Source organism: Hyperoodon ampullatus (assembly GCF_949752795.1).
Source record: "Hyperoodon ampullatus genome assembly, chromosome: 9".
NCBI classification, from domain to species: domain Eukaryota; kingdom Metazoa; phylum Chordata; class Mammalia; order Artiodactyla; family Ziphiidae; genus Hyperoodon; species Hyperoodon ampullatus.
In genome coordinates, this window is record NC_136922.1 from 100527735 (window position 1) to 100555253 (window position 27519).

The 27519-nt window shown below is 36.0% G+C and overlaps 1 protein-coding gene across 1 annotated transcript in view; it reads left to right on the forward strand.

The window, feature by feature from the left end:
* Positions 1-27519, forward strand: part of CNTNAP2 (contactin associated protein 2) — a gene marked incomplete at both ends in the record, with an annotated part of 2063650 nt that overhangs the window by 1249123 nt on the left and 787008 nt on the right. The window contains one exon of the mRNA XM_079711872.1: positions 16741-16847. Within this exon, the coding sequence (XP_079567998.1) occupies positions 16741-16847 (107 nt within the window). The remainder of the gene's footprint in view (positions 1-16740; positions 16848-27519) is intronic.

Here is a 27519-nt window from a genome sequence, read left to right on the forward strand (position 1 = left end):
GAAGGAAGTGTTAAGAACAGATTTCTTTTTTAACTTTTTACAATCTGAAAGTTCTTTGATTCTTTTTGTGCTGGAACATCTATAATAGATGAGAAGTTTCTTACACGTTTTTCTTTGATTAAGTAATTTATCAACATGCATTTATTGAAGGCCTACTATGTCTCAGGGGCTGACACAGGTCTTATGTGTCAAATACCAATCTAAAGATATTTAGAATCTTGTTGAGGTACAGTAAAATAATCATGAGGTAAAACAAAACCCTATGTCATGGGACTTTTAATCAAGTATCCTCTGGCTTCCTAAATGATAATTGCCTTCTTCCCCTCAAATATTTTCCAAATCCCCATCTCCATTAGCGAAGTCTCTTTTCTGTACTCCTTAGAGAGTCAAAATCTACATACAGCCTTTTTGCAAACAATATCTGTCACAAACTGCTTCCGACAGAGAGATTTCTGACCAGCTCAATTTACAACAAACACTGCCTTTCAAAGAGACTAGCATATTTTTCAGAAAAAATAATAATAATAAGTTAAACAGTGAGGGTAATAACAAAACCACAGCAGTTGTTGAAATCATTTACTACACTATTTGTTTTGAATCAGCTATAAAAATGTCAGAAATATTCGTCTCATTTCTTCCTTGTACAGATACTAAAAATATGCATAAACATAGTATATCTACTTGGATCCAGTTTTTAAAAAGAAAAACAAAAAAGAATTGATAGAGTCAGACATTGGAGAGACTGTATCCAGGCATTCCAGTGGTTTAAAGACAATAAATATGTACTCTGTTTCTTTGATTGTTTGTTACTCCCCCAAAAAAGGGGAAGTAAGAATTATTTGTTAATTATGTGCTTCCCAAAGATCTCTAGTTTGCAACTATGATTCTCTATTGTAACTTAAGACAATTATGTAGCATTTAAAAAGCACTAGATAAACATCTGTGCCCAAGACCTGACTATGCCATAAATATGCTTTGTCACCTTGGGTCTAAATTTCACTGAATTTCCAGTTTTTAGTTCCTTCATCTATAAAATAAAGGGATTTGACAAGGAATTCTATAATTCTTTCTAGATCTAAACGTTTACCACTCTATTTCAATGGTTTGAAATTTCTTATAATCCAGAAATATACAGATGATAATTTTAGAATAAAAAAAAATCCAAAAAACCAGCAACACACACACACATATTATGATAATTTCATGGAATCATAAATTTAGTAGTTTATTAACTTCATGTTTGAAACAAAAATTAAAATATCTTTAACATTAAGAGTGGAAGTGGAAATAATATTATATATCTGAGACTGCATAAACAATCTGCATGGTAAAGAGGCTTAATTGTAATAATTCTCTCCTAATATGTATTTCATTTGAGGTTTTCTGCCATTTACAGCTCTTTTCAATATTACTGGTGACAGTAGTCCCTCCTAGAGATTGTATATACATGAATAGTTTATTCTTGTATGAGATCTGAGTTCATTTCTAGACTGCTGACTTTTTAAAAAATTTAGAGCATGTCTACATGGTACACAAATTGCTCACCTCAAGCATAGAGCAATGGATTTATTCCCAGTGTTTGAGCAGACTCTCATCCTTTTTGCTTTGCGGTTTCATTTAAAAATTTATCAGATCCTCTGGCTTGACAGGGTCAGTTTTGGTTTTCAAAGTCTTGGGCCAAATGTCTACCGGTCTTAGGAAAGCCATGAGCATTATGTGTTCCAAAGTCATGAGTGTCTTCATTTAACAAATTATGTAATAATGGAATCTCTTCCTTGATTCAGTTCTTCACTGGTTACTGTTTTTATTATTTTGGAGGAGAGGAGGTGCAAACCTTATTGAATTTCCTGGCTACAAGTTCAACATTGAATAGACATCTTAAACAAGTTAACCATATCTAGCTTGTTTGTGTTTATATGTGTTTGTGTATGTGTATGTAGCTTAAGTGAAAACATTGCCATATTGATATCTAGAAAACAAGAATCTATTAGTTACACATTTCTGCCTTGGGAGAATTTTCTTTAATCGAATGCACTCTGTATAGACCATTAGAAGCCATTTGTGTCTCCCTATCTTTTAAACTATTGATTCAACATGTATGCTACTTTTTAAACCCAATCACACCAAAACAGGACATTTTAAATGTTCTTTGTTAGTGAATGTTTGGAGATAAGAACGAAACGATGCCTATCTAAGGGGATGTTTTCAGTTTGATTTCTGGGTTGTAAAAAGTGGTGAACCCATTAAAAAAGACATTGTCCTTCAAATAGTATTATTTTGTGTGTAAATTTTTATTTGTTAAACTTACATCAATTTTTAAAAAATAATGATAACTGCTTGTATTCCTTTGGAAACAAACTGTAAAATAATTTAACTATGTTTTCATGGTAACTTTATTAATAATATCACTTTGTTTAAAATATTTAATCATCCTAATCTAATAACAAAACAATTTTATAGTATCCTTTCAAGTTACTCATGCTGTTACTTTCTTTAATAAAAGAAACCTGTAAATTTATGGGGCTTCATTTTTGTATTAACTATTATTTTATCATACTTTTGGTATTTTTTTGTAAATTGATTAACTTGTAAGTATACTATCTTTGCTTGACTAGTGGGTTTCTCCAAGTTCGGACTTGCTATTCTAACAGTTATAGCAATACATAAAGTCTTCACTAATTTTCAGATTAAAGGGCTTATGTTAGATGTCTTATTTTTTCATATATAAATGAAATAGCATTCTGGTAGATGTGGAAATTATGTAAAGCCTTTGGTCAGACAATTTAACTTATTGTTTAATGGTATAATGTTTATATGATGGATTTGAGAGAAATGGAATAGATAATCCAAAACTTGCTTAAAATGCAGCAGCCTGAGACATTCCCTGTTTCTATGCATTCATATACTAGCAAAATGGTTCTGAAAGCCATTTCTAGTCAAACTGATTTATATTCATTCATTCAAAATCCATTCAATGATTATTTACTGAGCACCTACTCAATACCAGACAGAATTCTAGGCAATGGATAAAGAGTGGTAAACAAACAGGCATAGTCCCTACCACCATGGAAGATATCATTCAATGGAGAATCCTCACAACACACAAAAAAAACAATAGGTATATAATTAGAAACTGTGATAGATGAAAAAGAAAGCAAAAAAAAAAAAAAATGGTGGTGAAGATGAGGGTGGTGACCACTTCAGATTGGAAAGTCAGAAGAGACCGCTTTGAAAAATTACATTTAAGGTGAGAGCTAAAGGAAGGAAACAAGAAATTTTTTGTGTGTAAAATTGATGAAAAGCTGCATTAGAAAAAAGGCAGTGTGTGTGTAGAGACACTAAGGAAAGAGCCCATTGGAGAAGCAGAAGGGCAGATGTCACTAGAAGATGGGAGAGGAAGGGGAGCATGAGATGAGGTGGCAGCAGAGAAGCAGAAGAGCATATTGTACAGAAGCTCAAGTTTTTCAAAAGTGAAGTGAGACTCCATCAGAGGGTTTTAAGCAGTAGGGTGACATGATGTTAAAGATCACTTTGGCATTTTGTTGATGGTGAATTCAAGCAGAATGGAGAAGGGTAGAGGCGTAAGGAGACAAGTAGTTCAGGTAAAAGGTGATGGTGGCTTGAATTGGGGTGGTAGAGACACAGAAAAGTGGACAGATTGGAGGCAAGTTTCTGAAGTTTAATTCATGAAGCTTTGTTAATGACTGATGAAGAAGTGGTAGAAAGAACACCTTCCAGTTTTCTGATATGAGTGACAGGATAGAAGGTGTGCCATTTACTGCAATGAGGTTGAACAGTGGGGGTAAGAAAGGAGTAAAATCAAAATATATGTCTGGTCACACTAATGTTGTGATGCCTCTGATACACCCAAGTGGGTATGTCAAGGAGCCAGTTAGATACGCTGATCTGAACTCTCAACTCAAAATTCAAGCTTGGAGGCATTCTAGACAGAGAGAACCAAGTGATGAGCCTTGCAAAGAACCCCAACATCTAAGAGTCAGGGCAGTTTAGGTGGAGCCACGAAATGGGGCTTAGCTCAGACCAATATTGTGAGTTCAAGTACATCCATAGGCTGGGAACTTGGGATTTTGCATACCTTGACAAAAGGAGTTCTGTGGACAGATGAGAGTGGATTTTATATTGGAGCTGATTGAAGTGGAAAGAACTTGCTTAAAAAAATATTGAAGAAGTTTGGCTGTTAAACGGATAAGATAAATGGATTAAAAAATATCAGTTGAATAAATAAATCCAGTCAGGAACTGCAGGGGGATATGGGGTCAAAAGGAGAGTTTTGTGGATTTGTTTTAGGTGAAATGAATGGCTGTGTATTGAGGGGAATGATTCAGGAGAGGAAAAAGTTGATAATTCTGGAGAAAATAGTGACTCAGTGTGTTATGTCCTTGAAAAAGCCCGAGGAGACAGGATGCGGAGCACACGTATACAGATGTGGTCCTTTCACATGGCGGCAGAAACCTGGGAAGTTCTCCTGCTCTAGCTGTGTCATTATGTGGATGGTCCAAACCGGTTCCTTATTTTTTTTCAATTTGAGGAATTTGTCTTAATAGAGAAAATAATAAGCACCTATAGTTTAACTTTTGTTTAGTAATACAAAAGGGCATATAGTGAAATATAAGCTTTCCCTTCATCTCAGGTCCTACTCATGGAAACCACTGCTATAGAATCTAAAATATTTATTTTGGAAATATTCTGTTCATGTACAATATTTATGTCTTCTTTAGGTGTATGTGTGTATGTACATATACATTTTTTTCTCCATTTTTACTTGTATCAGAGTGCCAAGAAGAAAGAGCTGACCAATGTAAGATAATTCGAAGAAAGCTTATTTACAGATGGTTAATTACAAGGGACGTAGGGAACTGCACGGGATCATGTAGGAACAGCCCAGGACTAGCAGCAGCAGAGCCAGCACCACTCTTAAGCTCAAAGGGATGAGAGGAGAGCGAGGTTAGAGAATGCAGAAGTATATAGTGTAACACAGGGCAGACTTGAGAGGAGATGTGACCTTCAGTCAAAGGACACGCCAGACTGAGGCAACGTCACAAGGAGAGAACCAGGAAAATGAATACTCTGACCAAACGCTTCACCCTTCCTCCAAACTCCTGCCATGGACTCCCATTGGTTAAACCCAGTGTGAAGTCAGAGGGTTAGGATTTCTCAGTGTATCTGCTTCATGGAGCTGAGAGCAGGGTGCAGAAAGATTGAGAGTGATTCTTGGAGTGACAAACAATCCCTCCACCCCCCCACCAAGCTGCATTGAGACATAACTGGTATTTAACACTGTGTGAGTTTAGGTGTACGTCATGTTGACTTGATATACATATATACTGTGAAATAATTACTACAATGAAGTAAATTAACACATCCATCACCTCACATGCTCTTTTTTTTTTTTTTTTTTAGTGTGGAGAGAACTCGTAAGATCTACACTCTTAGCATCTTTCAAGTATACAGTATTGTTAACTATAGTCACCATATTGTACATTAGATCCCCAGTACTTAGTCATCTCATAACTGGAAATTTGTACCCTTTTACCACATTCACCTATTAACTGCAACCCCCAACCCTTGGCCCTGGCAACCGCCAATCTACTCTCTATGTCTGTGAGTTCAGTGTTTTTAGATTCCACATATACATGAAACCATGCAGTGTTTGTCTTTCTCTGACTTACTGCAAATGGAAGATTTCTGACCTTCATATATCATCATAATCACTTCACTATTCACATGACAGCTACAGCAATCAGCATTTAAAACAAATGAGGCATATTATAAACACTGGTCTATACATCTTGCTTTCTCACGCCCACACTATATCTTAGAGATGGCATCTTGTCAGTACACATAGATCTGCCTTGTGCTTTTAACAGCTTCCAGGGGTTTCATTATATTATTGCATTAATTTATTAGTGAGTTCCTAACCCACGAATATCTTTTTTTCCAGTTTTTAGCTGATATAAATAATGCTGCAGTAGACATTTTAAATATGACTATGTGAAAGTGTACTAGTATACCTGTGGGATAAATTCTTAGAAATAAATTAGCTGGGTCAAAATTTGAAATTAATAGACTTTGCCAAGTAACCCTGCAAGCAGTTTACACTCTGATCAGGAGAACTTAAAAAGGCCTTTTCTTAAGTATCAGAGAGATATCAATGAATCTCACTGAAATTTAATTTATACTTCTTTGATTTTGAATGACATTGAACACTTTTCTATATGTTTAAAAGTCATGTGTATTTTGTGTGTGTGTGTGAACAGCCCCATTCATGCATGCCTTTTGCTCGTTTTACCTGAATTATTTCCTATTGATTCATAAGGATTCTTTATATCATAAAGAAATTGGCTCTTTGTCTGACATATTAAAAAGTTTTCCCAGTGTGTTACTAGTCTTTGAACTTGGTTATGTTTGACCATGCAAGATATCTTATCTTTTAAAATTTTATGTAGTTAAATCTATTAATCTTCACTTTATAGTTTCTGGGTTTTGTGTCTTCGTTAGAAATACCTCTTACAGTTACCGATTACAAAATGAACTCCTTCATACTTTATTATTTTTTAATTGCCTTTTCATGTTTAAAAGCTTCATCTATGTGGAATTTATTCTGGTGTCAAGAAGTAGGGGACTTTATTCTTTCTCAAATGAGTAGCTGGCTGTCTTAATCATTTATTAAGTAGTCCATTTTGCCCACTGATTTAACATGCCACTGTTAATATATTTAATTTATATACGCCAGTGTATTTATTTCTGGATTCTCATTTTTATTCTATTGGTCTGTCTTTGTCTTAAGGCACCAATATTAATTTCTACTTATTATAGACCTATTAAGTGTTTTATTATTCTCTAGGGATCATCTTACCCTGTTATGCACCAATTTCAGAGTGTTCCTGGCTCTTGTGTATATTTTCCACATAACTAGAATTTTAGTGACTTTTATAATTTCTCATTTGAAATGTTTATGCTGACATCCTCCCAACAAGATTTAGGCACCTTGAATATCTTCCTCTCTTCCGCTTTCTCTCTTGCATCTTCCTCCCTCTTACCCACGTTTCCCTGCATAGCCGCTTTCTCTCCTAGGTTATGCCTAGCCCTAAACTTTTCTCAGTCTGCCTCTACAATTAGTGAACAAAGACCTAACAGTGAAAGAAACAATCCATGGGTAAGAATTTATGGATGGGCTTCCCTGGTGGCGCAGGGGTTGAGAGTCCGCCTGCCGATGCAGGGGACACGGGTTCGTGCCCCGGTCCGGGAAGACCCCACATGCTGCGGAGCGGCTGGGCCCGTGAGCCATGGCCGCTGAGCCTGCGCGTCCAGAGCCTGTGCTCCACAAGGGGAGAGGCCACTACAGTGAGAGGACCGCGTACCGCAAAAAAAAAAAAAAAAAAAAAAAAGAATTTATGGATAAGAAACATGTAATTCAAACTTGATACTTAAAACATGTAGCTCAGTGTATGAGTTCCTACTCTGCAGAGAAGTTACTTTTCTGACACAGGGTTTCTTATATCTCCTTTTTGTTGTCCTTGTCATTCATTATCTTTTCCCCCACTAAAGGAGATGAAACTGAGATAAAACTTAATGACATTTTTTGGAGGAGTACAGCTTACAGCCATTCTAAATTTAGCTCATTTGGGGAACTTTTTTTTTTTAATTATGAGTTTAAATTTAAAAATTACTGTCTTAAAAGTTTTGATAGAGTTTGAAATTTACCTACCTTTAGTTATATAAGAAAAGTTATTGCCTCAAACTGAAAATGTCACTGTCACTGTTTCCTAAATGCAGAATATCAGGCTTTTTTTTTTTTTTTTTTTGCTGTACGTGGGCCTCTCACTGTTGTGGCCTCTCCTGTTACGGAGCACAGGCTCCGGGCGCGCAGGCTCAGCGGCCATGGCTCACGGGCCCAGCCGCTCCACGGCATGTGGGATCTTCCCGGACTGGGGCACGAACCCACGTCCCCTGCATCGGCAGGCGGACTCTCAACCACTGTGCCACCAGGAAAGCCCTCAGTCATTTTTAACTGGTTTACTTCCAAGTAATCAGCTAATGATATAGTCTCTTTAATCCTTTTGTTTCTTCACAGTCTCATTCTACTTCAGAATTTTACGATATTTTACTTGGGGCATTAAAACAGCTGTTTAGTTGATCTTTTTGCCTTTAGTTTTTCCTCTCCCATCTATCCTGCATATTCTTACTAGTTTAATGTCTTAAAATGTCTACTTATCAAGTAAGTTTATTTTTTAAGAGTCTCCAGTGCCTCTCATTGCTAGGAAAACAATGTTCTAAATCCCAAAGTTAGTGAAACTCATCCTATTAGGGGTCAAAATAATACCATTCCACCATGCATTTCTCTGATGGTCTGGCTTTATTTTCCTGTGGATAAAGTTTAGAATCTCTTGGGGAGTGGATGGACTGCACCTCCTCACACAATATCCTATAAATATTGGTTCTTGCAATTAAACTTCTTGCTTAGAAAGCTTAATTAAGCAGCACAGATTATTATACATAATAAGCACTCAGTAAATACACATTAAATGAATAAACAAGGTTATATTCTTCAGGAAAATCCCTAACTTAATAAACAGTACACTCTATGACCTGAACTCAACCTAGGTTCATAAATTTAATATCTGTTGGTTTGGCTGTTTTCAGTTGCAAGTAATATAAGACAACACATAATGACTTAAACAACAGTAGCCATCAAAAGAATAGATGTAGGGCAACCTCAGGATAGATTAACTGAAGGTCTGTATTAGTTAGGATGTATTTGCTATTGCAACAAAGACCAAAATAATACAAATCTATTTCTTTTTCATAAAAACATTTGGGTAGGTGGCCCAGGGCTGGTATGTTATCTGGAACCCAGTCTCCTAATAATTTTCCTGTGCCATCCTCTTGTGTTCTGAGATGTCTGTTCCACGTCTCACCATTATAGTTCTTCACAGGAAGGAGATGAAGAGAACAAAAAAAGTACCTGCCCCCTAAATTAAAAAGAGTGTGGAAAATGGTATCTTTAGCTCTTTGTCAAGACATAAATTCTATTGCTATAGCAGAAGCAGATCATAGACTTGGGGGAACAACATACAACAGGTTAAATGACTTCATTGAGAAAACTAGTTCTTTACTTTTTGTCCCCTGGAGACCGGAATAGTCTCTCTTCCGAAAGCAGACAGCCACGTGAAAGAGAGAAGATACCTGAAAATATCAGGGTTATGATAGGAAGGAAGAAAGGGGGAAAGGCTGTTGGTCAGACATCCAAAACTTTCTGCTATAATTCTCACTCCTGAATGCACACTTTCTTCTCTAGCCAAATTTGACAATCCATTATTTCATAATCACATTTTACACTAACTCATACTGGTACAGGCCCCTGCTTTCTCCCCATGTGGGAAGGTGCTCCTCCACCTTCCAGGCTAAGCTAAGTCTATATTTCTTTTCAAAGATGAACTTTTCCATAAAACCTCAGTATACTCATACAGTAGTGGTATATTACCTTAATCCTGTACCAATGTTTTTAATATTAAGCATAGAGAGACCTAATTTGCTAATTACATTTTAAAAAATGAATACAATTTCTTAAGGACAAAACATGCTTTATTCTTTGTTTTTCTGTAGTTTGTTTTACAGTAACTGGAGCAGGTTCTGATTATAATGAGCTTACTGTTATTTATTTAGAGTAAATACAGTTGTACCTGGAAACAGGTGAAAGGACTAATGATCTTGCACCTCTCTATCCTCCTATGAGCCTATGATCTCTTAAAAGATGTTATATTCATAAAATTTTGGGGAATATATTGTAAAATTATAAATAAATTTATAAATAAATTCACATATATTATAATAGAAATTATTTTTAAGATGTTTATATTGTAAGGCTAAAATTAATGATTTATATGGTTAGTGTAAAAATGTACAATTGTTAGATAGATACGGACCAAAGATACTTGATGATTTTTAATGGAAATTTTGGGCATAATATAGGAGGTATCATAAATATATCTGCATTTAAATATTTCCATAAATAAATGCTTGTTGAAGGAGCACCATCAATATAACATTACTTTTTCATTTTTTAAATTAAATTTAATTTTTTTATACAGCAGGTTCTTATTAGTTATCTATTTTATACACATCAGTGTATACATGTCCATCCCAATCTCCCAATTCATCCCAGCCCCCCCACCCCATGCCCCACCGCTTTCCCCCCTTGGTGTCCATACATTTGTTCTCTACATCTTTGTCTCAATTTCTGCCCTGCAAACTGGTTCATCTGTACCATTTTTCTAGATTCCACATATATGCGTTAATATACGATATTTGTTTTTCTCTTTCTGACTTACTTCACTCTGTATGACAGTCTCTAGGTCCATCCATGTCTCTACAAATGACCCAATTTCATTCCTTTTTGTGGCTGAGTAATATTCCACTGTATATATGTACCACATCTTCTTTATCCATTCATCTGTCAATGGACATTTAGGTTGCTTCTATGACCTGGCTATTGTAAATAGTGCTGCAGTGAACACTGGAGTGCATGACTCTTTGAATTATGGTTTTCTCAGGGCATATGCCCAATAGTGGGATTGCTGGGTCATATGGCAATTCTACTTTTAGTTTTTTAAGGAATGTCCAAACTGTTCTCCATAGTGACTGTATCAATTTACATTCCCACCAGTAGTGCAAGAGGGTTCCCTTTTCTCCACACCTTCTCCAGCATTTGTTGTTTGTAGATTTTCTGATGATGCCCATTCTAACCGGAGTGAGGTGATACCTAAACATTAGTTTTTCTGGTTATACAACTATGAAACTAACTTACATAGTAATGAAATACTAAATTAGTTGCTAAATTATGATAACTTCTCTATATAATTTCAGTTTGAACAAAAGAAATATAAGGCAGTAATATATACTCCACGGAGAGTATGCCTTCAAATAAAATTAAAATCTAATTAGGGTGAGACTAAAAGTACTAAAATATTGTTGAGATTGATATTGAAGGTAATGCAGAAGAAAACTCTGCCTTGATAGTGGAAATAGCTCTGAGAGCCAGGAGTATGAAAAATAGCATTTAAGAAACCAAACTTTCTAATTGAATTTCTTGTCTTGATAAGCAAAAATAAAATTGGGAGCCAAGACGAAGGGGAAAAATCATAAATTCAGGAGCTCATTTATGCTGAGATGGTAATTTATAAATTCCAATCGTTCACAAAATATCCTACAAGTAACCTGCAGTTTTCCTTTCTAAAGTTTAGAACAAGGCGAATGTAATGTCTAAGTATAAAATTTGTACTAATTTAAAAGCAAATTAAGTATCCTAGTGTTGGCCTCTGTATAAGAACGAAGGTGGGAAACCTCAGCTGACTCAGATTGAGAACAGGGAACTTCATTTTAAGGTGAAATGAAACTGCCTTTATAGTCAGTGATCACTTTCTATGAATTACATGAGGTCTACAGTCAGATTCTGAAATGATTAAACCTACTAAATGAGGTTTAAAAAAGATTACTAAAGGATTATTATGTTGTCACTTTGAATGCATCATATTAAAAATTGGTAGGAGAGCCTATGAAAAAAGTATAGTCTCAGGAGAAATGGCAGCATAGATCAAATTTTCCCTTTCCACGTGCTGTCTCCCCTCTGTGCCCTCCATTCTTGGGCTGTTTCTTCTCTTGGTGTGCTCATTTTTTGAGATCCTACCGCAGTGAACTGGAAACCCCTAGAGACTTGTAATTAAAACCATGGTTCTCTGACCGGCTGCATAAGTATCACCAAGGAGCATCTCAGACTCCACCCCAGACCTAAGGAATCAGAATCTTCGTTTTAACAAGATTTTCAAGTGATTCCTCTGCACAGAAAATTTTGAGAAACACTGCTTTTGCATACCAGTATCTTGGGATCTTAGTAACAGCTAGCTTTTCTGATAAACACTCCACGGTTAATTGTGATTTGGTTTTGTGGGAGCCTTTTTCTGAAGCCATTGTGCTGGCACTGTGGATTTTACATTGGGTTCTCCAGAACCAAATGTAGTTGTAGGGGTAACACAAAGATTTGATTTGAATTTTATTTAAAACTATCTATTTTATGGGCCTAAATAGAAGACCTAACTAGACATTTCTCCAAAGAATACATACAGATGGCCAACAGACACATGAAAAGATGCTCGGTATCACTAATTATTATAGAAATGCAAATCAAAACTACAATGAGGTACCACCTCACATCGGTCAGAATGGCCATCATGAAAAAGTCTACAAGTAACAAATGCTGGGGAGGGTGTGGAGAAAAGGGAACCCTCCTACACTGTTGGCTGGAATGTGAATTGGTGCAGCTACTATGGAGAACAGTATGGAGGTTTCTCAGAAAACTAAAAATAGAGTTACCATATGATCCTGCAATCTCACTTCTGGGTATATATCTGGACAGAACTATAATTCAAAAAGATTCATGCGCCCTTATGCTCATAGCAGCACTATTTACAATAGCCAAGACATGGAAGCAACCTAAGTGTCCACTGACAGATGACTGGATAAGAAAATGTGGTATATATATATGCATGTGTGTGTGTGTGTATATATATACTCAGTCATAAAAAAGAATGAAATAATGCCATTTGCAGCAACATGGATGGACCTAGAGATTATCATACTAAGAGAAAGACAAATATCATATGATATCACTTACATGTGGAATCTAAAATACAACACAAATCAACATGTCTAAGAAACAGAAACAGACTCACAGACATAGAGAACAGACTTGTGGTTGCCAAGGGGGAGGCAAGGTGGGGGAGGGATGGATTGGGAGTTTGGGGTTAGCAGAGGCAAACTATTATATATAGAATGGATAAACAGCAAGGTCCTACTGTATACCACAAGGAACTATATTCAATATCCTGTGATAAACCATAAAGAAAAATAATGTAAAAAATGTATATACAGTATATGTATAACTGAATCACATTGCTGTACAGCAGAAATTAACACAACCTTGTAAATCAACTGTACTTCAATAAAATAAATTTAAAAAAATAAATAAAACTTTTAATTTTTAAATACTGTAGAGAAAAAGAAATACAGCACCTTCAAAGTGCTTTGAAGACTACCAGTGCATTCAGTTATGCTGTCAGATTAACATTTTTTGGATTTGAAATAAAATTTCTTCCACCGTCCCCGTTTAAGTAATTAGTATCCATAGACTAAAAAGTGAGCTGCTACAAACAAATGTGATACAATTTTCAGTTTCTTATAGTTGTGGATACCAATTTTCTCAATGCTTTGCAATTAAAATCAAATATAGAAATAAAAGAGATACTCTGGGTAAAATAAAACTGCACCTGTCATCCATAACCCTGGATAGAGTTGTTGCATCCATCCAAACAGCCACTCTGTCCATACTGATTTTATATTAAGTAATTGTTATATATTTAAATTTCCAAAATATAGCTTTTCGGTTCTAAAGCACTTTGGAAAGCGTTGCCACAACGGAAAGGATGATTCCAGCTGGAAGAGTCTCTAATAACAGGGCTACCTCAGAACAGAGTTAATCGAATGCATCACTTCTTCCGGAGCCCTTTGATCACAACAAATTGACACCTGCCAACTTCTCCCCTGTATGTTCATGATCCTGGTCAAGTAGTTCTCAAGTCGTGGCAGCAAAGTTATTTTGATTAATTTTTTGATGTGAATCAAACTTTCAAGCTAGCACATGCTATGAAACAAATTATACATTTCCTGTGACCTACTAAAATAATTAGTTCACTAGAGCAAGAGTCTGGATTTAAGACTAATATCGTACCTAGGAATAATCTATATTTCTCACAGTAAAAGATATTTTCTCTGAAATTACTTCAGTTCCTTGGTGTAACTTTCTGATGTTGTGTTCATCCATTCCTTCAGTCTGTCAATAGGCATTTACTGAGTGGGCTATATGCCTTGTCATGCTAAGAGTCAAAAGATCAAAATCCCTCACTGTGGAGTCTCAGTTTAGAAGAGACAGATGCTCAAACAAATAATTACTGAACAATGTGATGATGGTATATATTGGGCATATACAAATGGTTCCATAGGAGCACAAGAGAAGAAATAAATAATTAGGAAGGGGAAAGCTAGGGTAATTCAGATTTTATTTTGCTTGGTAACTGGTTCTAACATTTTTTTTAATATAGTGATAAAATATTATGGTTTGAAATTATATTTGAATCAATTTGATTTAGAAATAAAACATTTCTCACCATTAGGAATTAAAATGCCAGTAATCAACATAGGGATAATGTCAATTTCAAAAGCTAAATATTAAGAAACAAACATTTAAAATAGAATATTAACATTTTATTTAAATAAAAGATCACTTTTAAAGAAATACTTAATACTGAATTTTATAAATATTCAGTTAACCTCACTTGACTGTTAAATGCTTATGTGTGTGTAAGTGCACACCAGTATTTTTTATCATTTTGACGTGGATTTTCTCATTTGTGCATTATTTAGAGCACATTTAGATTCCAGCCTGGTTTCCCCTAGAGACTCAGTACACTCTGTACTACTTCCCCTGAATTAATTGATATAATGAGCTGATGTAAATTACTTTCACTATTGGGCTGAGTTACTGTTAACCCACAACAATTTAGAAGATAAATATACCACACAAAAACATATAAGTACTGAAATCCCAAATTAAGTATCAAAGATGTTTTTTAGCTGTGTAAGTTTGGAGTGTCTGTATCATTGCTTCCCCACATGGTCTGGAGAATCAGGACTCTTGGATATAAATGCCTTCTGCTAAGGCCTATGCCTGGGCACCTGTAGAGGGAAATGGCTCTGGCAAAGACCTGAACAACCCTGGGCCACCCACCCACTGATCATGGTTCTAACTCTTCCTTCTTGCTTTCTTGCTCGCTCTGCTGGGAACAGTTTTCAATATTTTAATTATAAAAATAGAACTTCTCTTTTTAAGGCCCAAGCAAAATGCTCTAAGCTTGATTAAGCCCTTTGTTTATAGTCTACCCATAACTACTCTGGTCTCCGCATTTCTGTACGTTTCATATCACTCTGATGACGGATCAGATTCTGCCTAGTATTGTATCTCGCATGAATCTTATCACACCCCCCCACCTCCACGTAGGTTATAGAGTCTTTGGAGAAGAAACATCTTCGTAGCCTGGATAACACCAAGTCCAAATTCATATGGACTAGAACTGCCTATTCAATGTAGAGTGAATTTTCCATCCCACCTCCTGAAAATCCAACGTTATGCTCTCTTATGTTGTATTTTCCCCCCTTATAATGTTCTTCCTCTCATTTTCTTCTCTTACAATCCTGTCCTCCTAGGCTTAAGCTCTTGAAAGGCAGTGAATAGACTCTTATTCATCTTCTGTTTCCCACAGTGCTCAGTAATTGTTTGTTGCATGACTAAAGGTTTGCAAAGAGTTGCAGAGGAACAGCATTCCTATATAAGAAACAGAGTTCCATGCCAAACTGGGCTATGCCCTGCTATGGTAGTTTTAGGCATGGCTGATGGTAAGTCAAGAACAGGGGGTGGAGACTATTAACTCTGAGGCCAGTCCTATTCTATTTTGCAGCAAGAAGCTACCAGGGCTTTATGATTATTGGTGTTCAAAGTGTGGCTCTCCATCAAGCAACCTGTGACCCACTATTATGGGTTCTGCCTTTTTAATCTGGGTGGACTTTTCTACTTTAGAGAGTTTCCTATTCAAAGCTAGAAATATTTTGTGAATGCTAATACATAAGAAGAAAATAATTTGTGCTGTTGAAACAGGAGTTTTCCAGAACCAATTCCAGCTTCACTATTGCTAGGATACAGGCAGACTGTAAAACAGTGCCCTGCAAGCAGTGGTTCAGATATCCATAGCTCCTGTTTATTGGCCCTCTATTTCTTGCCTATTAATTATCTACTTTATGAACATTACCTCCTAATCTCAAAACTATTGGGTTGTCCAGAAAGTTCATTTCCATAAGATGTTAAGGAAAAACCAAATGAACTTTTTGGCCAACCCAATACTTATCAGATAGGTATAATTACTCCATTTTTCAAATGAGAAGATTGAGGGTCAGAAAGGTTAAATTACATCGTCATAACTGGCTATTAAGTAAATAAAAAGACAAAGATTTGAACACAAAACCTGCATTTTCCTCCCATATTATACTTGCTGCCTCCTTATAAAGGTGGCTTTCATTAGCCGGCGGGGCATGGGAGGAGGGGTACGGAAGACTTAGAAATCTTTTCTTATGAGGCTAGTATATTCTCACTGCTGGGGCATTATTTCAGAAACTCATATTGCTATAAAAAAAAAAAAAAACCTCAGCATTACCCCTTTCTGACTTGGTACTATTGGCCTTGGTAAAGGATAGTACAGGAAACAAGATGGCTAATGTTTTGTCTCTCACCAGGAGGAGATTTAGCTAGTGTCTTTGTTTTTTTTGCAAAAGGAAAATAAAATGAATCTGTGATGTGCAAATGAATCTCTCAACTATTTGTTAATTTCTACTGTTTACTCAAAAATGGGAAACACCAAGCCTGTGATACATCATCTTTTGTGCGCTTGGCACCTTCCATCATGAATCATATTAATCTGCTTAAACTAACAAGGATTAATTGCCTTGGTAAGGCAACCTGGCATTGAAATGATATATTGCCCAGACAGCTTGGAATTTAGCCACTCATAAATCTCATTTGTTTGTTGGTTTATTTCTGTTTGTCTCTTTCTCTGACAGATGTGTGCCCAATCACTGTGAGCATGGTGGGAAGTGCTCACAAACGTGGGACAGCTTCATATGCACTTGTGATGAGACGGGATACAGTGGGGCCACCTGCCACAACTGTGAGTGCCAATTTATCTCACTTTAAACTTGTAATTGCATGAGAATCCTAGGTCTTCAGCTATGCTTTAAAGCTCAGCAACCTGAATAATCCACAGAGTAAATCACTTGATTCTGAAGAACCCAGATTTCACTGTTGCTTTTCTAGAATAGTATTCTAGTTGTCAAAATATATTCTCTCAAGCCTAATGACTCAAAAAGAAGGACCAGCGTTTCCGAAGCTCCATAAACATGTAGTTGAGATTGGAATGCTGCTCTTGGATGTGACTTTATGTGTCTAAGCCACATCTGTCTGGATAGATTGTTTGGAAAATTGTGTTAGTGTGATGTCTCTGACTGGATACTTATTTATCAATTCATCAGAGAGGCAGACAGAGTGTAATTTGAACATTTAGTTTCTGGATGATAGTTGTCTCAGTGCTCTTCTAGAACTATTTGGCCACATTTTTTAGATCAGAAAAATGAGCTGGTAAGTGTAAGAAAGTCCACTGAAGTTGTATATGTAAAATAAAAATGCAAGAAGGCAAATTTTTTTAAATATTAAAAAATAAAAAGTAGCATGCAAAAATGTCTTTTAGAACACAGATGTGCCTTGTTTTACATAATAGCTTTTCCCTGAAAAGTTAAATAAAAATTATATTTTTATAATTCAAAGATTATTAAAAAATGAATATTAACTTTATAATTGTAATGTTAATTTTCCAATAATGCATAGCACTTTTGAAGACAGATTTGCCATAAAACATATAGTTGAAAGAAGAAGGTCATCTGTTATGTAGCATGAATGTGTGTGTGTGTGTGTGTGTGTGTGTGTGTGTGTGTAAGAAGGAAGGAGGAAAGAGATTCAGTCTTCTTCAATCTTCTCTCCCTATGAAAATCTAGTATCTAAATCCTCTAAGTACACAGAGTGCTTTCTGTTCATTTCACTTTTAGAAAATAATAACAAGTAAAATATTATTAGAGTTCTGGGGACAGTAAAAATGTAATACCGTTCTCTGAGACTTTTCATATCATTTGTAGTAATGTACAATAAGACATTGAGTTCAGCATATACTGTAAGACCTCAACTAAGGAAAAAAAACTTGTAATTTATTTTATTGCACTTATTAATTTGTTTAGGAGGATATTTTAAAACAGCAAGAGACAAAAAGAACTAGAAAAATTAACATTAATAGGATGATATAAAAGAGTTAAAACACTTAGTAGATTCATCATCTCTACAGTATTTATATATAGATATGTAAAAAAGTATTTTAATGAATAAAGAACCAAAGTGATTGATATTGAAAATAATTAGAATTAAGGAGTTATGACTTAAATTGTACCCTTCCAATCACATCAAAATATTAACTTTCACCATATGACATTCATTGTATGATACATAATGCTTGAACTAAGTAACTTAGATGAAACAAAGTGCCTTCACTCCACCAGTAGAATTTATATAATATGTTATAAATACCACCTTTAACTATCACAGTCTTGTTTCTGAGAATGGAAATTCTAACTAAAGGAAAGAACAAGAAATTGGTGGTGGTTACAAGTGTTTCCTATCTCAGCGACCACTTTTATATTTAATGTAAAAGCAAATAATTTTTTTATAATTGCTTCTTTCATTGAATACACAGCAAAGAAAAAAGACATTTAAACATATTAAATTAAAAACAATTAAAAATATATGCCAGTAGTTGAATAATTGAGTGTTTTTTTCTTTTTTAAAGAGTTAACAACTCCAAGTATTAGAAATGTCCTAAGTGTGGTTAGATTTGGCTCTTGTGGTTATAAATGTAAAAGAGGGAAATTATCTCTTCCCTGCTGCTTATTCTACTCTTCCTTTATGTAATTTTTGTGTGTATGAATATAGAATCATTCATTTTAACAATGAAAGCCTGATCGCTCATTGTCTTCCCCAAATAAGGCCAAAATGTTGAAAATCATGTGTGTGCATAAATAGATGTTAGAAGACCATAGTGCAGAATTCAAGAAAGGATTGATTGGACACAATTTTGTTGTGAAAGATATATCTTGTGGGTTGTAGAAGGCACATGCTTCCAAATAAGCTAAAAGACTTGATATATCTCTTAGTTACTCCCATGAATTAGTTAAAAATTGGGAGGGTCTGGCCCAGCACATAATCCTGTGAAAATTATATAATATATGCCATTCAGTTTGATACAGAATGAACAATTTGGCATTTTTACGTAGTCAGTGACTGCATGGGCTTCTGATGCTGCCTGTGAGGTCACCATGCTGGGTGCCTTTGCAGGAAGTCATTCTCTTCTCTTTGGACTTCCTTAATTCCTCTGTCGCCTAAGTGCCTCCTGAGGTCTCTTACAGTTCTGAAATCCAAGGAGCTGAGACTTCCAGTTGCTTATTCTGTGTTCTGTGGTTTTGATCTTTGTTAGCATTATTCAATTTTTACCTCATTATTTTCAGTGAAAGACCAAGTGTCCCTTTTGTAAAGGAACTTTGGTAATTTTAAAATAGTACTAGTTTAAAAAGGTAAAGAACAGCTAACTAAAGTCTGAAGTTTAGTAAAACTAAATATTTAGGAGAGCTTCAAACATTACAATTAGGCTGCTAACTGTTTAACACATTTTCTTCCCTGGTCCAGGCTTGGCCAGGATGAGAAAACTATTCCTTGCCTGATTGTCCAGGCTGGGTTGTAGTCCAAGATGGAGGCTCGAAGCCCTTCTTTGACAGGTCACAGTGCCTGAGTTTGAACTTGGATCGACTTACTTGTAATTGTGGGCACTAAAACTGTTTGAGCTTCTTTTTCTCCTTTGTGAAATGAGATTAATAACAGCACCGCCTCATAAAGCCATTGTGAGATTAAATGAGATGATGTGTGGAGAACACTGAGAAGGGCTTTAGCATATGTTAGTACTCAGTGAATTATTGCCACTTCATCCCATTCAGAGCAGTCATCCCTTTGCTCTGAATTTCTATACAAATAGTTGTCCATATCACACAATTTGTCACTTAATTTCCTGCTGCCATTCATTGTTTGCTATCGTTTCCATGGCAGATTTGAGCTTGAAGTGAATGATTGGTTTCCATAGGGTTTTGTTTTTCCAGAAGAATTGAAGAACATTAAAAGTGATCTGGGTATGTCCTAGACCTATCTGTTTGTTTATTTGTTGCTTATACATGGAGGAATTAATTTTCAAGTGAATTCTATACAGGGCTCAGAGGATTGTCATTTACACACCACTCCCATGAGGAGACAGGGTGTCATCCTTTGGGTGAGGAAATCCTACAAGAAAAGCCACAGATTGCAGGAAAGGGAGAGACAGTTTTTCGTGTTCAAAAACTAAGGAGGCTAGTTTGTGAAAATATGCAAATACATTACATTCTTGCAGTTGCATACCTTTAAAATTTCCTTATGCAGGTATTCCATTCTCAGTCAATTTCTAAGAACTGACTAGTAGCATATCAAAACATAAAATCATGACACAGAGACACAGAGGGTAGAATGATCATGTTAAATAGTTTATTTGCTTTGTTACATTGACTTATCCCTACTTCATTCTCCCAAAAGTGTAAGAATTTGTCTTTATTTTGAGCAAAACTTCATGTTTGTAGCTACAGTATTTTTCTCTTATCTATCTCTTGGTGATAGATAGACCCTTTTCAGTAGATCTCCAAGCTCACATTCCAATACCTCAAATGCTTCTTAGGATCAAATTATCATCTCATTTTTTTCACGTGTGTTCTTTACACTTCATAATTATGGCTCTGGTTTACATAAATTAATTCAAAAACCTATCCCTTATCCCAGGGCTTAGCAGATATTTTTTCTCATGCTGCTGGGGTCTATCTTTGACCTCAGTCATTCTTACATATACTATTAGTCCCCTATATGGAACTGCCCTAAAAATCCCCAGGGTATCCTCAATAATATGAAACCTTTTTGCTATTTTCACAAGTGCAAGAGGATATTTGACAAATGTAAGCAATGTTTTGGGGTGGAACTCTATAAGAATTACTAGATGCCAGACCTTCATTCTGAGAGAAAATATTTTTCCAGATATCTTTTTACTAAAGGATGGAATTTCACCTTGCCCAGATATACAGACATGACTGTTTCCAGAGGAAATAGGAGGAGGTAAGTTAGATGACCTATGAAGATCTCTTCCAATTTTAAAATTATGTGATTTCTGAATTCTGAAATACTAAGAAGAAACAGGGATTGATGTTGCCACAGAAATGCAAAAGTAAATTTTTCACCAGCCAGTTTTAGAAGAAAAATTGAAATTTAAAAGGAAACTATTCTACATTCTGTAGTCTGGAGCTATGACTCTGGGGCTATAAATTTGTAAACCATAAATTATACTGCACCTTATTACTGCACACCTGAAAAGTGAAGTGGATTTCAGTAGCTCACACCATGTTATTTATAATCCATTATACCCATAAGTAACTTAATTCAAAGCATAATTTTTTAAAAAGAAATTATTCCTACCTGCTGAAAGTCACACTAACCTAGGGCATAAAAACATAGATTTATTGGCACAAGGAAATATGGTCCCCCGCATCCATTTGGAACTACCACAAACTTAGACACCAATAAAGATAACTTGGAATTTGACCATTGCTACCAAAAAAACAAAAACAAAAAGGGCAGTCATTGGGTGGAATCATGGCCTTATGGAATTGGAATCCGTCCTTCAGCTGTAAGTTCAGTTGGCTTACAAGGTCCTACTTGGTATGGCTGTGTCTTTTTTTTTTTTTTTAATAAGATTTAAGATTTCCTACCAACTTTTATTATTATTATTTTATTTTTTATAAACTACCGTAGCTTTTATTTATTTATTTATTTATTTATTTTTATTAGTTTCTGCTTTATAACAAAGTGAATCAGTCATACATATACATCTGTTCCCACATCCCTTCCCTCATGCATCTCCCTCCCTCCCACCCTCCCCATCCCACCCCTCCAGGCGGTCACAAAGCACCGAGCTGATCTCCCTGTGCTCTGCGGCTGCTTCCCATTATCTATCTACCTTACGTTTGGTAGTGTATATATGTCCATGCCTCTCTTTCGTTTTGTCACAGCTTACCCTTCCCCCTCCCCATATCCTCAAGTCCATTCTCAAGTAGGTCTGTGTCATTGTTCCCATTTTACCCCAGGTTCTTCATGACATTTTTTTTTTTTAATTCCATATATATGTGTTAGCATATGGTATTTGTCTTTCTCTTTCTGACTTACTTCACTCTGTATGACAGACTCTAGGTCTATCCACCTCATTACAAATAGCTCAGTTTCGTTTCTTTTTATGGCTGAGTAATATTCCATTGTATATATGTGCCACATCTTCTTTATCCATTCATCTGATGATGGACACTTAGGTTGTTTCCAGCTCCGGGCTATTGTGAATAGAGCTGCAATGAACATTTTGGTACATGTCTCTTTTTGAATTATGGTTTTCTCAGGGTATATGCCTAGTAGTGGGATTGCTGGATCATATGGTAGTTCTATTTTTAGTTTTTTAAGGAACCTCCATACTGTTCTCCATAGTGGCTGTACCAATTCACATTCCCACCAGCAGTGCAAGAGTGTTCCCTTTTCTCCACACCCTCTCCAGCATTTATTGTTTCTAGATTTCTTGATGATGGCCATTCTGACTGGTGTGAGATGATATCTCATTGTAGTTTTGATTTGCATTTCTCTAATGATTAATGACGTTGAGCATTCTTTCATGTGTTTGTTGGCAGTCTGTATATCTTCTTTGGAGAAATGCCTATTTAAGTCTTCTGCCCATTTTTGGATTGGGTTGTTTGTTTTTTTGCTATTGAGCTGCTTATAAATTTTGGAGATTAATCCTTTGTCAGTTGCTTCATTTGCAAATATTTTCTCCCATTCTGAGGGTTGTCTTTTGGTCTTGTTTATGGATTCCTTTGCTGTGCAAAAGCTTTGAAGTTTCATTAGGTCCCATTTGTTTATCTTTGTTTTTATTTCCATTTCTCTAGGAGGTGGGTCCAAAAGGATCTTGCTGTGATTTATGTCATAGAGTGTTCTGCCTATGTTTTCCTCTAAGAGTTTGATAGTGTCTGGCCTTACATTTAGGTCTTTAATCCATTTTGAGCTTATTTTTGTGTAAGGTGTTAGGGAGTGATCTAATCTCAAACTTTTACATGTCCCTGTCCAGTTTTCCCAGCACCACTTATTGAAGAGGCTGTCCTTTCTCCACTGTACATTCCTGCCTCCTTTATCAAAGATAAGGTGACCATATGTGCGTGGGTTTATCTCTGGGCTTTCTATCCTGTTCCATTGATCTATCTTTCTGTTTTTGTGCCAGTACCATACTGTCTTGATTACAGTAGCTTTGTAGTATAGTCTGAAGTCTGGGAGCCTCATTCCTCCAGCTCTGTTTTTCGTTCTCAAGATTGCTTTGGCTATTCGGGGTCTTTTGTTTTTCCAAACAAATTTTGAAATTTTTTGTTCTAGTTCTGTGAAAAATGCCAGTGGTAGTTTGATAGGGATTGCATTGAATCTGTAGATTGCTTTGGGTAGTAGAGTCATTTTCACAATATTGATTCTTCCAATCCAGGAGCATGGTATATCTCTCCATCTATTTGTATCATCTTTAATTTCTTTCATCAGTGTCTTATAATTTTCTGCATACAGGTCTTTTGTCTCCTTAGGTAGGTTTATTCCTAGATATTTTATTCTTTTTGTTGCAATGGTAAATGGGAGTGTTTTCTTGATTTCATTTTCAGATTTTTCATCATTAGTGTACAGGAATGCCAGAGATTTCTGTGCATTAATTTTGTATCCTGCTACTTTACCAAATTCATTGATTAGCTCTAGTAGTTTTCTGGTAGCATCTTTAGGATTCTCTATGTATAGTATCATGTCATCTGCAAACAGTGACAGCTTTACTTCTTCTTTTCCAATTTGGATTCCTTTTATTTCCTTTTCTTCTCTGATTGCTGTGGCTAAAACTTCCAAAACTAAGTTGAATAAGAGTGGTGAGAGTCGGCAGCCTTGTCTTGTTCCTGATCTTAGTGGAAATGGTTTCAGTTTTTCACCATTGAGGACAGTGTTGGCTGTGGGTTTGTCATATATGGCCTTTATTATGTTGAGGAAAGTTCCCTCTATGCCTACTTTCTGCAGGGTTTTTATCATAAATGGGTGTTGAATTTTGTCGAAAGCTTTCTCTGCATCTATTGAGATGATCATATGGTTTTTCTCCTTCAACTTGTTAATATGGTGTATCACATTGATTGATTTGCGTATATTGAAGAATCCTTGCATTCCTGGAATAAACCCCACTTGATCATGGTGTATGATCCTTTTAATGTGCTGTTGGATTCTGTTTGCTAGTATTTTGTTGAGGATTTTTGCATCTGTGTTCATCAGTGATATTGGCCTGTAGTTTTCTTTCTCTGTGACATCCTTGTCTGGTTTTGGTATCAAGGTGATGGTGGCCTCATAGAATGAGTTTGGGAGTGTTCCTTCCTCTGAAATTGTTTGGAAGAGTTTGAGAAGGATGGGTGTTAGCTCTTCTCTAAATGTTTGATAGAATTCGCCTGTGAAGCCATCTGGTCCTGGGCTTTTGTTTGTTGGAAGATTTTTTATCACAGTTTCAATTTCAGTGCTTGTGATTGGTCTATTCATATTTTCTATTTTTTCCTGATTCAGTCTTGGCAGGTTGTGCATTTCTAAGAATTTGTCCATTTCTTCCAGGTTGTCAATTTTATTGACATAGAGTTGCTTGTAGTAATCTCTCATGATCCTTTGTATTTCTGCAGTGTCAGTTGTTACTTCTCCTTTTTCATTTCTAATTCTATTCATTTGAGTCTTCTCCCTTTTTTTCTTGATGAGTCTGGCTAATGGTTTGTCTATTTTGTTTATCTTCTCAAAGAACCAGCTTTTAGTTTTATTGATCTTTGCTATCATTTCCTTCATTTCTTTTTCATTTATTTCTGATCTGATCTTTATGATTTATTTCCTTCCGCTCACTTTGGGATGTTTTTGTTCTTCTTTCTCTAATTGCTTTAGGTGTAGGGTCAGGTTGTTTGCTCGAGATGTTTCCTGTTTCTTAAGGTGGGATTGTATTGCTATAAACTTCCCCCTTAGAACTGCTTTTGCTGCGTCCCATAGGTTTTGGGTCGTCGTGTCTCCATTGTCATTTGTTTCTAGGTATTTTTTAATTTCCTCTTTGATTTCTTCAGTGATCACTTCGTTATTGAGTAGTGTATTGTTTAGCCTCCATGTGTTTGTATTTTTTACAGATCTTTTCCTGTAATTGATGTCTAGTCTCATAGCATTGTGGTCGGAAAAGATACTTGATACAATTTCAATTTTCTTAAATTTACCAAGGCTTGATTTGTGCCCCAAGATATGATCTATCCTGGAGAATGTTCCATGAGCACTTGAGAAAAATGTGTATTCTGTTGTTTTTGGATGGAATGTCCTAAAAATATCAATTAAGTCCATCTTGTTTCATGTATCATTTAAAGCTTGTGTTTCCTTATTTATTTTCATTTTGGATGATCTGTCCATTGGTGAAAGTGGGGTGTTAAAGTCCCCTACTATGATTGTGTTACTGTCGATTTCCCCTTTTATGGCTGTTACTATTTGCCTTATGTATTGAGGTGCTCCTATGTTGGGTTCATAAATATTTACAATTGTTATATCTTCTTCTTGGATCGATCCCTTTATCATTATGTAGTGTCCTTCTTTGTCTCTTCTAATAGTCTTTACTTTAAAGTCTATTTTGTCTGATATAAGAATTGCTACTCCAGCTTTCTTTTGATTTCCATTTGCATGGAATATCTTTTTCCATCCCCTTACTTTCAATCTGTATGTGTCTCTAGGTCTGAAGTGGGTCTCTTGTAGACAGCATATATATGGGTCTTGTTTTTGTATCCATTCAGCCAGTCTGTGTCTTTTGGTGGGAGCATTTAGTCCATTTACATTTAAGGTAATTATTGGTATGTATGTTCCTATTCCCATTTCCTTAATTGCTTTGGGTTCATTATTGTAGGTATATTCCTTCTGTTGTGTTTCTTGCCTAGCGAAGTTCCTTTAGCATTTGTTGTAAAGCTGGTTTGGTGGTGCTGAACTCTCTCAGCTTTTGCTTGTCTGTAAACATTTTAATTTCTCCATCAAATCTGAATGAGATCCTTGCTGGGTAGAGTAATCTTGGTTGCAGGTTTCTCTCCTTCATCACTTTAATTATGTCCTGCCACTCCCTTCTGGCTTGTAGAGTTTCTGTATGGCTGTGTCTTTAACCTGGTTTTCGGCCATACTCTTCCTCCCTGTCTCCCCTCTAGTCCCACTGGCCTCCTTTCAGTTTTCCATACTTGTGTGGTGCCCTCGCACTGTTCCCTCTCCCCTCCCGCTGCCACGACCACATGACTTTTGCACATCCTCCCTCTCTGCTTTGCTTGGTATGTTTCTAGTCATCCTTCAGATCTCAGCTCAGTAGTCACCTCCTTAGGGAAGCTTTCCATGAACCCGTAATTAGGTCAACTCCTCTTATTTCAAGACCTATATCTTCCTCTTAGCCTTGGTGATGGCTGTGATTTTGCATTTATCATTTGTGATTCTTTAATAATATCTGTCTTTTCCACTGGACTATAATATCTGAGAGGAGATAGTGCCAGGTTCTGTCCACCATTTTATCCCCAGAGCCCACCCAGCATATAATATGTGCTCAGTGAATATGCACTGAATCTAAGAGTGAATAAATGACAGATAACCTAAGAAGCATCAAGAGCTTTTAAAAAATCAATGTCCTTTATCCAAATTTATGAAGGTTGTAAAGCTAAGAAGAGAGAGTAAAGCCAAAGGGAAAAAAAACAGAAAAAGGAGGGTAGAGAATAAAAGATGCATTAATTCAAAGCAGAGGGCGCAGTGATAGACATGACAGCACAAACAATCACAAGAGGTGTAGAGTTTTAAGAAATTATATGGACAGATTCAATATATGGGCACACAAACCCACACGTTTCAAATAATCTTTGAGGAAAATATTGCCATGTTAAGACACCATTCGTTAAAGTAACTTGTAAGACTATATGGTAATAGTGGCAAAATAAGTTGCAACGACAACAGAAGATCTTAGATAACATAGTGCAGTCAACTCCTGTGCTGGCTGGCTGTATGAGCTGCTCTAAAATAAATGTAAGAGGGAGAGGATATGGGGATGTATGTATACGTATAGCTGATTCACTTTGTTATAAGTATACGTATAGCTGATTCACTTTGTTATAAAGCAGAAACTGATACACCATTGTAAAGCAATTATACTCCAATAAAGATGTTAAAAAAAGTTATATTAACAGGATTTGAACTTACACACACACACACAAAATAAAATAAAATAAATATAGATGTGTTTAAATACTGACCATCTAGTGAATGATAAAAAACTGTTTAAACTTGGTATGAAATTTGAATAAGATGAACATAATCCTTTGATTTATCATGTAATAATCATGTGTGTGTTCTTACTACAGTAGAACTGTGGAAAGGGAAAAGAGCTCAGGGTTTGAAATCAGATGATCTACTGTGAAACCCTCAGGCTATCTGGCCAGCCTTTTTCCTTCATCAGCTGAGCGTGCCTAGTGTAGGGCTGTACCCTCTCCCATTCCTCCAGCCCTCTTAGCACAGTTGTGTGGATTCCACCTACACCCCTGGAGGGTGAGGTCGGCTCTCCC